Here is a 13236-nt window from a genome sequence, read left to right on the forward strand (position 1 = left end):
TGGATAATCCGGGAGACTCCCAATTTTGAACCGTTTCTCCTGGTCTCCAGATTAGAGTCTGAAATCTCCTGGATAATTGCTGAAGTTTACAATTTCTTGTAGATGCGAATTTCTGTCGATGAAATTTCCAAATAATATTTTGTGTTGTTTGAGCTATTTAACTTTTAACATCGAACATTTCCTAAGAAACCCCAGTATGCCATTGTAATAAGCAATAATGTGATTGCCCCCATTAACACTGTACCCTACTTACAACTCTAGAGACGACTAAAATAACCAACTACCTATTGCATTTTCCTTTGTATTTAATTTTCTGAAAATGTCCTGTGGAAAATGCTGGAAATTACATTTCCATGACAGACCCTAAATTATATTTTAAGAATTTTCTTGAGGAGCATGCCCCAGACCCCGCTAGGTTGGGCCACTTTTTGGCTCTACAACTTTTCTTCCCTTTGTGCGTACACCCTCAAAATCTCACGCTATGCCCCTGATTATATTAGCCACTGACTTTAGTTAATAACCTTTTTTTCTGATTGAAGGTGTGCAGTGATCTTCAGGATCCTAGTGTTAGGATGAATGAAGTAGAGATGATTCTGTTTTCACCTTTCAGACCCATGTTGGCTGAGAGAGCAGCTATAGAAGAGGCAAGGGCAAAAATGAATAGATCAGTTTCTCACTTATAAGACATCGGACTTCTTTTAGAGATGCTCAAATTAAGCAAACTGATAAAATACAAATTAAAAAGAAGGTTGTTGTTCATCTTATTCCCAGGTGCTTATGACAACCCTGAGTGTCATTCCTTTTGTTTCCCTGAACACCATCACTCCCTTGTTCAAAAACTGTACTGAACACAACTAAACATCTCTCTATTCAGCAGGATTTGAAAAGAATTAATACAGCTGTATAATTAGAATAGTTTCTTCGTGACTGTCATAAACGTCGTGGATTATGTGTACCAATTTTTTAAGTTTTGAGTTATCTTTCAACAGGTGGACAAACTTATGAACAATCAGTCATTTTACATTGAGACAAAGATAGATGGAGAAAGAATGCAAGTACATAAGAAAGGAGATACCTTTATGTACTTCTCAAGAAGGTACCTGTAGGTTTTTATTTTGATTGCTTTTTATGCAGGAAGCCTTGGTTGGAAATTGAAACAAGAAATGATTCTGTCTTTTAGCTACTTCATGTTATGTTCCAAAATAAGTGAATATGGACAGAAACAAAAATAAGAATTGATGTTAGAAGACTACTTCATAAGTTGCTATATACTTTGAAAGCCCAGTGAAGGCCCTGTCTGCCCATTTTTGCCTGGTTCTGACACATTGCAATAAACATCAGTTGCAGTGTAGTCAGAATGATATGACTGTCAATGTAGGGATTGAGTGGATTTGAGTGGATGAAGTGTAAATTATTAAAGTATATTTTATATTTACAGTGGTAATGACTACTCTCATGTATTTGGCTCTCAACCATCCTCAGGAGTTCTCACGCCTCATATTGCAAGCTGCTTTTCAAGGTAAAGTAGGATTTGATTTTGTTCTACCAGTCAGTTTATATTCTTGTTAGAGCCATTGCTTGCTACTGAGACTTGGCTTAATATTATTGGTTATTTTTTTATACATGAAGCAATCTCATGTTAAATACATTTAGTTAAGGTTAACATCAGTACCAAGTTGATATCAAATAATAATTTTATATCACTCTTTACATAAAGGACTCAATCTCTTGTATCACCAGAATATTCCAATCACATTTTCTGTCACAATCGACACAAAAACACCGGTCAACTGAACTTCTTTAGCACTAAAATATTATTACCTGTAAAGTCTGTCCAGCAAACAGCTGACTGAATGTTGAAATCAGTACTCAGGTTTAATCAGCCATTACAGTATTTGTAGGCATGTACAAAGTCAAATTAGTATGTGCTCATGCTTAATGCACTACAATACATCAGTGTTTTCAACCGCTTTTGTATGTCAGTGGTTAATTCAACAATGTCTTTAATTTTGTAAAGTACACTTGAATCCTGCATATTGGATGGTGAAATGATTGTGGTTGATCCAGCAACAGATGTGTGGCTGTAAGTATTGAATTTAATGTCTTGTTATGTATGTACTTGTAACTGAATAAGAGTAAAAAAAGTGTCAACTGTTGAAACCAATGTACTCCTAGTTAGTACAGGAGTGAAGTGCTCTCTCATTTAAGGCAAGAAATGTGGAGTTAGTAATAGAGAACAACCACTGTTACAGTTAGAGTAACAAAACAAGGCTGAATGGCTGAAAAATCAAAATTTGGAAGGTTCCAGTTTGGCAACCTATTTTACAAAAAAATATTCTTTGATTTCATTTCAGATCAAAAGGAATGAATGTTGATGTTAAATCCTTATCCACCTATGAGAATGGTAAGTTAAGCCACTCTAAGGTCCATTATAACCCTGAAATTTGACTGATACTGGGTAATATTGATAGTTATTTTAACTATTCCTAGTGGACTGGCTGATCACTGTACAATTGCTTCCATGCCTGTTGATTATTTGCCAAATTTGAACTTGAAATGACTCTCTCATGCCTTGGTCTAGGCTGGACTTCGTTAGGAACTAGCCCATAAAAGTATTGTAATGATAGTTTTGAAACGAATGCATCTGAACTGTCACTATTGAAGAGAAAATACAATTCCAGTGATTGTTCTCACAAACTTTTATTATCCAATAAATATTTATTCATTTCAAGTTACTTTAGGTTATTGTACACTGTACAAAGTAAACCCTTCTGTTTATAAGATGGGATTTTATTTTCTAGAGAAACTGTGATGTTGCATTAGTGGGGGAGTAAAATACAAAGGTGATGAAGTCAATTGGTTAGTGTAAGGAGATACATAAGCTGACGTTTCTAGTGCTAGCCGAGCATTAGCCCCTGATTGAGATTGAAATCAGTCATGAAAAATAGTTGCCTCTGATGAAGGGCTAGCTTAAGCGCTCAAAGCATCTGCTTCTGTACAGTGATCAATCTATTTTAACAACTTGATTTGCCATGTGAGTTGAGTGAAGTCGGTAACCAATGTAGTTTGTTAATTCTTTAGGTTATCATCCTTGTCTCATCGTGTTTGACATCCTTGTCATCAATGAGACAAAACTCGCCAATGTTCCTCTCAGTAACAGGATCAAAACTATGGAAAAGTAAGTTAAAAGTTAACTTGTTGGTTTTACTTTATTTGTACAAAACCCTGTCGTGAATATGCACTGTTGTAGATGGTCAAAATGTTTATCTCAATTTAGTTTTATATTCAGTATATTCTTAATATTTAAATGCTAATATTTTGCATTTTTTTAGAGTGTTGAGGCCAAGACCTGGATATCTCCATTTTGTTGAAAGAGAGAACGCTTCAACAAGGTTTGTATAGCTGTGAAAATATTTTTACACCATTTACTTTGCCTGAAAAGAAGTTATTTCCTCCCATTATGAGAGAACTGATGCATGTCAACAATTTTAGGCGTATATGTTTCTTCTCAGTAGGCATGTTCATTATGTCGTAAACTTTATGTTGAAAATGATGCAAATGTCTTTTGTCGTCCTTCTTTTGTAGAGAAGATGTAGTTCAAGCTCTTAATAATGCAATTGACAAAAGAGAAGAAGGTTTGGTTGTCAAGTCACCTTCCTCAGTTTATAAACCAAACGTGAGAAATGGTATGTAAGTCCACAATATTGGATATCAAAGGTACTAGCCAAAAAAAAGTAATGAACTTTGTCATCTTGGTACCGGGTTGTCACTAAGGGCCGGGGGCCGGGGATTTCCCCCGGCTACTCAGAGCATGGCCCCCGGCTACTTTCGTCGTTAAATTAAACCAAGAGAGCACACAAAGACTATCCATCAAACTAAATGCAAGTTTCATCTGCTGCAGGTTCACGTAATTTTGAAGTACTCGCGTACAAAAACTAAGAAATGTCGGAAAAAGACATCTGCCTTAGATTTGGTACTAGTACACACGCGCGAAAACTCTCCGTTCGCGAAATGTCAGTAGGGAGTTTTAGTAACGACGACGGCGACGGCAACAAGAACGTCAAAAAAGCAATAAGTTTATTGAGCAAAACAACTAGTTTGCACGTGCATTACGCTTTTTTGTACATTTCTTTACCGGTACTGCACGACTACGACGTGAAAATGCCTAGTTTCACTTTTTATGGAGGACGTAAACAAGCGACGACAAACTTTTCTTTCTCTTTCTAAACTTGAGTGCGGTCCTAAAGAAATCAACTCCAGGGAAATTCGCCTACATTAGATATAGTCAGCAAATTGGAATAAACACGACAGTCGGAAAAAACGCTAATTCATTTTAAAAGTGACGTTTTCGATGCCGTCACCTTTGTCGATGCTAAAAGTCCCTAGTTTCAACCGTTGTGTCAGCTTTGTGTTGAACATGTCAAAAAAGGTGCAAAGGAATATGCACTTTTTGTTCACGATGAAATATCTGAGCAGATCCCTGTTGACATCACAGAAGAAGTTGAGTCTTCATCCGAGCGTTAAATCTCCCTGATGCTGATGATGATGAGGATTATGATGAAGGCTTTGAAGATGAAGACTATGACTGATTGCTATGTTTAATAAATTGTCTTTTAAGTGACCAGATCTACAATCGGCTTTAGGTATTGAGATATAAAATAACGCACGGTCAACGGGAAATGTTCGATCATTGTCCGCAGGTCACATCCCCTCAGTTCTACTTTCGAGAAGTTATATATAAAAGGGAAGTTAAGCATTAGCATTACTTTTGCATTCTTCTCCTTGAGTCTCGTTTTGACATCTCAGGGTCGTTTATAAAGCATTAGCCCTGTCTTTTAAACGCTTTTCCGTAGTTCAGTTTCTTCGTATGTTAAGTGATGTTTCGTTCCTATATTCGAGACCACTAACGTTACAAGTTGTGCAGTTTAGTTTTGCCATATTTTATCCCGCGATTTTTCGTACGTTACACTAGTTGTTTTTGCCTTATAATACTTTTATTTTTCAATTTTTCAACAAACCATATTAACCCTATGTTTATGATACTTTTTCGTACATTCATCGACCGCTGGCTTCTTTCCGCTCCTCTGTAGGTTAATTCAACGGTAATATTAGTTTTACCTTTGTTTTCCGTAAGTTGTTTCGTTCTTACGTATAACTAAATCAGGGTTTACAACTGATTTTACAGCGCATGATAATTCATTTGCACCACATAGGGATTGTCTTTTCCACATTATTAACATTTCTAAAGTATCGTTGTGATTCAACACTTCACTGGCCAGAATGCGCCTTGTCTTCGTGAAGATAAGATTGCGCGGATAACGTAACCGGTGCCTACGTGTCAGTTTTTTCAGACCCAGACCTTACATGTATTCCCATTTGGCGGCCACTAAAAAAACCCTTCAACGAGCCTTTACGTAAAGTAAAAGCTTATTATTTTAGTCTCTCAGAATGTTGTAGTTTTCTCTAATAAAGTCGTGATCATCATAAAACCGCTAATGATAGCTCTACTCTTGACGAAGATTGCTTGTTTGGAGCGGTAAAGTGTCTTTTGGAAAACGGTAGAAGTTGCACTTCAAAAACTTGTTGTGGGGGGGGGGGGGGGGGGGACTGCGTGCGACTTCCCCGGCTACTAAGAACAAATACCCGGCAACTTGAAATCTTAGTGACAACCCTGTTGGTAGAGAGGTGGCCTGGAAATAGAATTTGTTTGATATGGTACAACAAATGTATATATTACAGCAAATATGCATGTCTACCCCTTGAGAGGTTTTTGTAGCCTGTGTGGCAGGCGTTCCAAGGGGAAGGGAAACTTAAGGGGATTTTGGGCACAAGGCTAGGTTTTTTCCTGAAGAATCTTTTTCCCTGGAAATTAAACAGACCCTTTGTGGGAGTGAAAACATTGTTTGAAACCAGATAATAGTCAAAACACATAGCAATATTGATTATAAGGTAATTACTTAAGACTGTAATGCTCCATTGATAGCTCTCAAACATTGTTGGCTTGTATTCTTTACTTGAAGGAAGTGGTTGGGTCAAAATCAAGCCTGAATATGTCGACAGCTTAAGTGACGAGGTATTAAAACTTTTTAATGGCAATCGTAACCTTTAAAATCATGACATCATTTATCTTTAGGTTTTGAGTCACCTATGTTCTGCTTTTAGGATGAAGTAAAATGTTTAAAGCGTTCACCAAAATGCGAAGGCAACTCCCTTGCTGAGTTGCCAATAGCTTCCTTGTTTTTCAATAGGTTCTTTGTATTCTTTTATTGGATCACAGAATTATTTTGCAATAAGAAGCGATTATAGAATAATTCAGCTTTCATGGCATTTCTCAAAAAGATATTATCTTGGCTATCTTGCATCCTTGTCTGTCAATTTTATCAATGCATTAATGTGGGTACATGGCCAAGCTGTGTTTGTATTAAACAGCACACTGTTGATTAACCATGCAGATCAGGTTTTGGTGTGTTTCATGCCTCCAAATAATGGAGACTGGCGCAAAATGAAGAGTTAAGAAAAAACGTGGAAGAAAGAAAAAGGTAGAAAGGGGGATCTCTTGCCCTCTCCGCTACCTGCACTCCCTCGCTGTTTTTTTGTGCTCACTTCACTTTGCCCAGTCGGCATTTGAACACCTGGAACAAGCTAAGGTTTTGGAAACTTTAGTTACCATCACTTCATCTGTAGAACCTTAAAGAATGAGGGACCAGAATCAAGATTTGCATTACATTATGCCCTTGGCTAATTCCTACAGTTGTAGCTTGCCTGTGTTTGTTATACTAAAAGATTATTTGGCTTCTTGGCCAAGTCAAGTCATGGGACAATGACCAGAAAGTCTGTCATTCTTGTTTATTTTTACTTATTTTTTATGACGTTTACGCCTTTTCTTAGTACTAAAGAAAGTTATTTTAGGGGATGTGCTCATGTGTTCAGGTTATTTTTAAGCCTTTAAACAGGGCCAATAACTTGTATCTAAAAACAAGATAGAGTGCATGTCACCTTACTTAATATGACTAACTGCAATTTACTTTCAAATACTTACTTGTAGCTGGACCTCGTAATCATTGGTGGTTATTTCGGAGTTGGTGTAAGTAAGAGTATTATATAATTTACCTTTAAGTTATTAGCTTCATCGCTGTAATGTCGTCACAGCACACTTATGGGATAAATAATATAACATGAATAATCTTCATTTATCCGACTCTTTATATGACACAGTTTTAATATTTTTCCTTTTAATTAGCAGACATACCGGTAAATACACTTTAGTTGATGCCTTTCTTAAGTACAGGATTTGTGGTCATATCTTCTCATTTTTTCTCCTGGGTATGTGAAGTTTATACGTCCCAGCTGTGTACTGATCGTGTGAATGACAATGTTTATAGCGCCGCAGTGGTATGATATCTCATTTCATGTGTGCTGTTGCCGTACCACCAGTTGTACCAGGAGAACATCCTAAAGTGTTTCATTCATTTTGCAAGGTACAATATATATATTTAGCCGAGGCTAAAGGCAAAGCTCGTCTTAATGAAAAACATTGTAATAAAGAAATCCAATTATAGTTGAGCCAGCGATCAGTTGAAAACTAGAAACTTGTCAGTGGTAAACCCCCCAAAACATGTAACCTCGAGGGGTCGAAACCTGGGCCCGCGATTCGGTCATGTGATACTGATTAACGGAGACTTTGTTTTGATAGCTGTCAATTGACCGCAACGTAGATGTGCATTATCAGATTGCAGGCTCCCACATTAGCTAGAAAGTGCAACATTTCATTTCATTTTCCTGCGGTGCGAACATGCGAGCGGGCGAGTGGACGTAAGGTCACGTGACTACCAAAATTTCTTGGATGGATAGGTATCCAAATTTTCTTAGCTAGGGGGCTCCGCCCGTGCGCGCTTCGCGTGGGCGTGGAGCTCCGCTAATAAAGCGGCATAATAAAAACATTATAATACAGTGACCAGGTCTTCTATAGATCCTACGTTCTGCGGCATATTCGTTTGCGGTCCTTTGCAGTTTAAATGTCATTATAATACAGGCCTGTGAAGGAACTAACAATAGAGTTGAAGATTAAGAGATGTGCGATACTCAAAACAGTCTTAAAAGCAAGGAAAAAAGACTGAGAAATTTGAAATAGATATAACAGCTTTAAGAGCGACTTTCTGTAAATACCACGGATAGGTGTGCAAGATGGAAAAATCGAAATCCCCTAAACTTTGTCATAACAAAGCCCTTTGGAAACTATTTTAGAAAATACAAGACTCAGTTCGTTTGACTTAATATTTTCCAAAATAATAATTTTTTTTAATTTTCACCTTCGAGAGGCCTTCAAACCACCGAAAAATGTGCTTGATACCCTCGCTTCTTGAATGGAAACGGAAACTAATACCATGACTTTTCTTATATAAAACAATTTTATAATCCTTCCTTTCTACCTAAACGTTGTTACAATTTGAAAAGATTTCAATCTGATTTTTTAATATTTTTTCAAAATTACCCTCTAAATCAGCATTATCGCGACCATCAATTTCGCCAATTTTCAACAGCGAAAATCCCTTCCTGGTACATGGCTTTCATTATAAAAATGGTATTCCAGAGAAAGAGCAATGCTTCCCCTATCAATCTGTGAAATAAAATTCTGGGGCAATTCAAAATGCGAGTTTTTACAACTGGAAACATTTACGGTACTTGCGTGATTTACGACCTCTGAACTTGCAGTTGTGTTGATGAATACAAGCGAGAACTTCGACAGCACTTGAAACTCTGGCGCAAATTCGCCCCTTTTCCGCCAGTTTAAACACCAAAAACGATTTTAGATTTCACAGTGGTAAATTGTGAAAAGGAAAAGCAATTTTATTGTGCGAAAATGTGCTATGAACTTCTTGACTACAACACTTCCCTCACGTGCGTATTTGTTTACTTTTGCCGTTACATATAATTATGTACAAAACGGCTAATAGTGTCGGTAGCTATTCTTTCAAATGCTCTCATTTCTCATGAACCAAATCGTTACAGCTATAAAAAAGGAAAACATTTTAACCTACCTCACATTATTTGACAACAAACCCGAATCCTTTACTGCCTTTAGCGAAACGAGATTGCGTGACAAATTTCGTTTCGCCACAAAAAGTGAGCAGTTTGATAGAAAATGTTAAGTACGACTGAAACGCGCCGGTAAAAGCGCCCCTAATGACTCCGGCGGGAGGGGGTCGCTGGGTTGGGAGGGGAAACTCTGAAATTGAGTAAAGGGGACCTAACTCTAAGCATACCGCCTGCTTTTCAGTTGTGCGTTTCCCTTGGCAATAAATTTTGCCCACTGTTTCGAGCAACTCCTTAAAGGAGATTGCAAGCCGGTATACTTGGGCCCGGCAGGAACGCTCAACGGTGAAACCAAAGATCGTGCCTTCAAAAAACTTATTTTAACTTACTGAAAGCTGTTTTTTCTTGACTGATTTAACTTAGGAAAGAAGAAAAGGAACCTCATAATAAGCGTATGTATAAAACTATCAAGAAATCTCGAAATTCTGGATTTTGTAAGAGAACAAATACTTTCGAAAAATTTAGGAGAGAGTCCGTGGACTGGAAATAACTCGCTATCAATTATCCGAAGAAATCCGAATATCTCACTTTTCAACCCCACGTTAATACGCTTCATTTTTGAGGGGAGCCAACATTAGCAGCGCCACTGTTATTTTTTTGCGCCTGGGTATCTCACGTTATGCTTACGCGTATCCGCAAGTGTGTCTTACATCTTACGCTTACGTAAAGGTTATATACCTGGAACGATGGGGTATGTGATATATTCACCTGGTACCGCCCCGAGGCCTACGTGTGTAAGACTGTTCCTTTTCAGATTTTCAATAGCAATGCAAAAAACAATAGCTTTCAGTTAGTGCGAACGACCTTTCCCTCTTTTTTTTTTTTAATTTCCTTTTTTCCCTTTTTTTTCTCAAAAAGCGCGGGTTTTTTTTTTCAAGGTGCGAGGGGCGCGATCATTGGTTCCATCGCTCGAGCGTTCCAGACGGACGCAACTATACGGCTTGCTTTAAAGATTTGCTAAAAAATATAAGCGAAATATACCTCCAAGGCAGACTCACAGCTAAAGTGCAGACGGTATGCTTAGAGCTAGGTCTCCTTTGCTCCATTTTAAACAACCCCCCCCCCCCCCTCCCCCCACCCCTGCCAGATTCATTAGGGGCGCTAATACGGGCGCGGTTCAGTCGTACTTGCCATTTTCTGTCAAACTGCTCACTTATTTCTGGCTTGACATAAGCCTATATTTTTCCCAAACGTTGCTCAGAAATGCAAAACTTGCTCGAGGTTGCCAAAACTACAGAACGCTTTGCTTTTAACACCAGAGGTGCTCTAAAATTATCCAGGTTTTCGAGCCCCGACCTGTCTGGTCTGAAATGTTCTGCGTTTCTTCGCCCCATCCCGAAACGGGATGACATTTCACACTACGAATTAGCGCTTTTTTCCTCCTCAACGTCATTTTTCTAAGGATACAAGTAAGGAATTGATAATCGTATTTCAAAATGTGTAAGCAGGCGTTTATGGACAGTAAGAGACTTTCAAAGGCCCACCTCTTCATAGTCTCTTGTGGAAAATATTTTGTTTAGTCTTACGTTTTCATAATCGCTCTAGCGGATAAGTCAGTGAAACTAAGGATTTTGATTATTTACATGTTTCGCTTTTATGGCTACAGAAGGTGCCGGGTGAGTTTCTTTTTCGGAATGGTATCTGTCTCCGCGGTATAACCTTGGTCTCAAAGTTCTTTGTCACGCAATCTCGTTTCGCTAAAGGCAGTAAACTGTAAAGGATTCGGGTTTGTTGTCAAATAATGTGAGGTAGGTTAAAATGTTTTCCTTTTTTATAGCTATAACGATTTGGTTCATGAGAAATGAGAGCATTTGAAAGAATAGCTACCGACACTATTAGCCGTTTTGTACATAATTATATGTAACGGCAAAAGTAAACAAATACGCACGTGAGGGAAGTGTTGTAGTCAAGAAGTTCCTAGCACATTTTCGCACAATAAAATTGCTTTTCCTTTTCACAATTTACCACTGTGAAATCTAAAATCGTTTTTGGTGTTTAAACTGGCGGAAAAGGGGCGAATTTGCGCCAGAGTTTCAAGTGCTGTCGAAGTTCTCGCTTGTATTCATCAACACAACTGCAAGTTCAGAGGTCGTAAATCACGCAAGTACCGTAAATGTTTCCAGTTGTAAAAACTCGCATTTTGAATTGCCCCAGAATTTTATTTCACAGATTGATAGGGGAAGCATTGCTCTTTCTCTGGAATACCATTTTTATAATGAAAGCCATGTACCAGGAAGGGATTTTCGCTGTTGAAAATTGGCGAAATTGATGGTCGCGATAATGCTGATTTAGAGGGTAATTTTGAAAAAATATTAAAAAATCAGATTGAAATCTTTTCAAATTGTAACAACGTTTAGGTAGAAAGGAAGGATTATAAAATTGTTTTATATAAGAAAAGTCATGGTATTAGTTTCCGTTTCCATTCAAGAAGCGAGGGTATCAAGCACATTTTTCGGTGGTTTGAAGGCCTCTCGAAGGTGAAAATTAAAAAAAATTATTATTTTGGAAAATATTAAGTCAAACGAACTGAGTCTTGTATTTTCTAAAATAGTTTCCAAAGGGCTTTGTTGTGACAAAGTTTAGGGGATTTCGATTTTTCCATCTTGCAAACCTATCCGTGGTATTTACAGAAAGTCGCTCTTAAATTACTAACTGAACTGTGTATCATTTTTGTATAATTCATGTTTGCCGATGAATAGTGTGGTAGATCTGTAAATTATCATCTTTGCAGTAAACTCATATTATTTTTGTTTGCTTCTCCGTACACATTATCTATTCACTCCTATGGAGGCCGTGCAAACTTTTGTTCATCGACACCTTTCTAAGGCAGGGTTGTTATGGTATTGACAGGTGTTTGAAGTAATACAGGAGAATATGATTTCTGTTTTTCCTATCGTAGGTTGGATCTGGGTATACAATGAATGAGTTGCATGAACTGGGCCAAATGCTACACGCAAATTGGAAACCGTTTGATACTAAAAATCCTCCTGAATCTATTGTTTTAGCTACCGGATACAAAGTTAGTAAATGACCTTATTCAGCACCTTTCTTAGTTTTCTGAGTATGCTTATTGAATCTGTGATAGAAATTGATATATTGAATTTTTTTATCGGCCATTACTAGTCCATCTCAGAGCGTTTTAGATGCAACAGCCCTCAACAGCCTTATTTTCGTAGTGTTAGCTGCCTATGCTTTTTGATATACTCACACTCAACTCTCATAATTGTTTCTGTGAAATAATAGATTCAGCTTATGTTTGTTGCGTTTCCGTCTGCATTTTGCAGTAAAACGTTTCGTTAAAATGGGTATCAGGAAGCAGGTTAAAAGGGTACTAGAAAGTGATAATGAACAAACTGAACTAAATGAAGTTATAGAATGGAGTTAGTTTTAGCGCTAGGGTTCCCATTTTTCGTCCGGCCTTCCTTTTTCCATGCATTCCCCGTTTTAATAACATTCCACCTAATTAATGATCTAAATACCACAGTTCACACCTCGCTTCGTTTTGAAACAGAGGCTGTTGGGGTAAGTGGGGGGTGGGGGGTGGATGGTGGGCAAGGGGAAATTTTTTTTATAAAGTTGAGATGTGATAAATGAATTGGTCTTTTTTTCAACAAGGAAAAACCAGATGTTTGGATTGAGCCGTCAAAATCAAAGATAGTCCAGGTCAAGGCAACAGAAATTATTAACTCCGACAAGTACGTTTTATGCTTAATGTGTCACAAAAAAAAACATTTTTGTAGAAAATATCCATAAGTAAATTACCTGATGGTCTTCAATGCCGACGTATCAGCACCTTTATTAAATTCTCTTAATTAAGTGTGGTATTATTCATCCTATCCATTCGTTTTTTCTATTCCCCGCAATTCTAAAAGAACTTTGTTACTGGACCACCTTAAGCTGTTACCCATATTGACGGGAATGAGGTAAAAACAAACAGGAAACGAAGAACCGTGAACATAGATGGAAGTCCCCCATGTGTGAAAAAGGCCTTTTCCGGCCAAAATGTAGTCGGGATTACATGTAGTCTTCAATCTGCCAAGCACACAACATTATTTTTGTCTTCATGAAGGTTTAAGACTGGTATAACACTTCGCTTTCCGAGGCTGGAGGCAATTCGCACTGATAAGATGTGGTATGAATGTC

At 37.7% G+C, this 13236-nt stretch overlaps 1 protein-coding gene across 1 annotated transcript in view; it reads left to right on the plus strand.

Annotated features, from left to right (window-relative positions):
• LOC140946299 (DNA ligase 4-like) overlaps positions 1 to 13236 on the plus strand; it is a 43113-nt gene that overhangs the window by 8975 nt on the left and 20902 nt on the right. The window contains exons 8-21 of the mRNA XM_073395395.1: positions 540 to 644; positions 990 to 1096; positions 1439 to 1519; positions 2018 to 2083; positions 2355 to 2404; positions 3082 to 3178; positions 3333 to 3392; positions 3586 to 3686; positions 6021 to 6073; positions 7046 to 7084; positions 7383 to 7478; positions 11993 to 12112; positions 12709 to 12788; positions 13163 to 13236. The exon at positions 13163 to 13236 is cut by the window's right edge and continues 32 nt beyond it. Coding sequence (XP_073251496.1) covers positions 540 to 644; positions 990 to 1096; positions 1439 to 1519; positions 2018 to 2083; positions 2355 to 2404; positions 3082 to 3178; positions 3333 to 3392; positions 3586 to 3686; positions 6021 to 6073; positions 7046 to 7084; positions 7383 to 7478; positions 11993 to 12112; positions 12709 to 12788; positions 13163 to 13236 — 1129 coding nt within the window. The remainder of the gene's footprint in view (positions 1 to 539; positions 645 to 989; positions 1097 to 1438; positions 1520 to 2017; positions 2084 to 2354; positions 2405 to 3081; positions 3179 to 3332; positions 3393 to 3585; positions 3687 to 6020; positions 6074 to 7045; positions 7085 to 7382; positions 7479 to 11992; positions 12113 to 12708; positions 12789 to 13162) is intronic.

The sequence above is a fragment of the Porites lutea genome, chromosome 8 (assembly GCF_958299795.1).
Source record: "Porites lutea chromosome 8, jaPorLute2.1, whole genome shotgun sequence".
Classification (NCBI taxonomy): Eukaryota; Metazoa; Cnidaria; class Anthozoa; order Scleractinia; family Poritidae; genus Porites; species Porites lutea.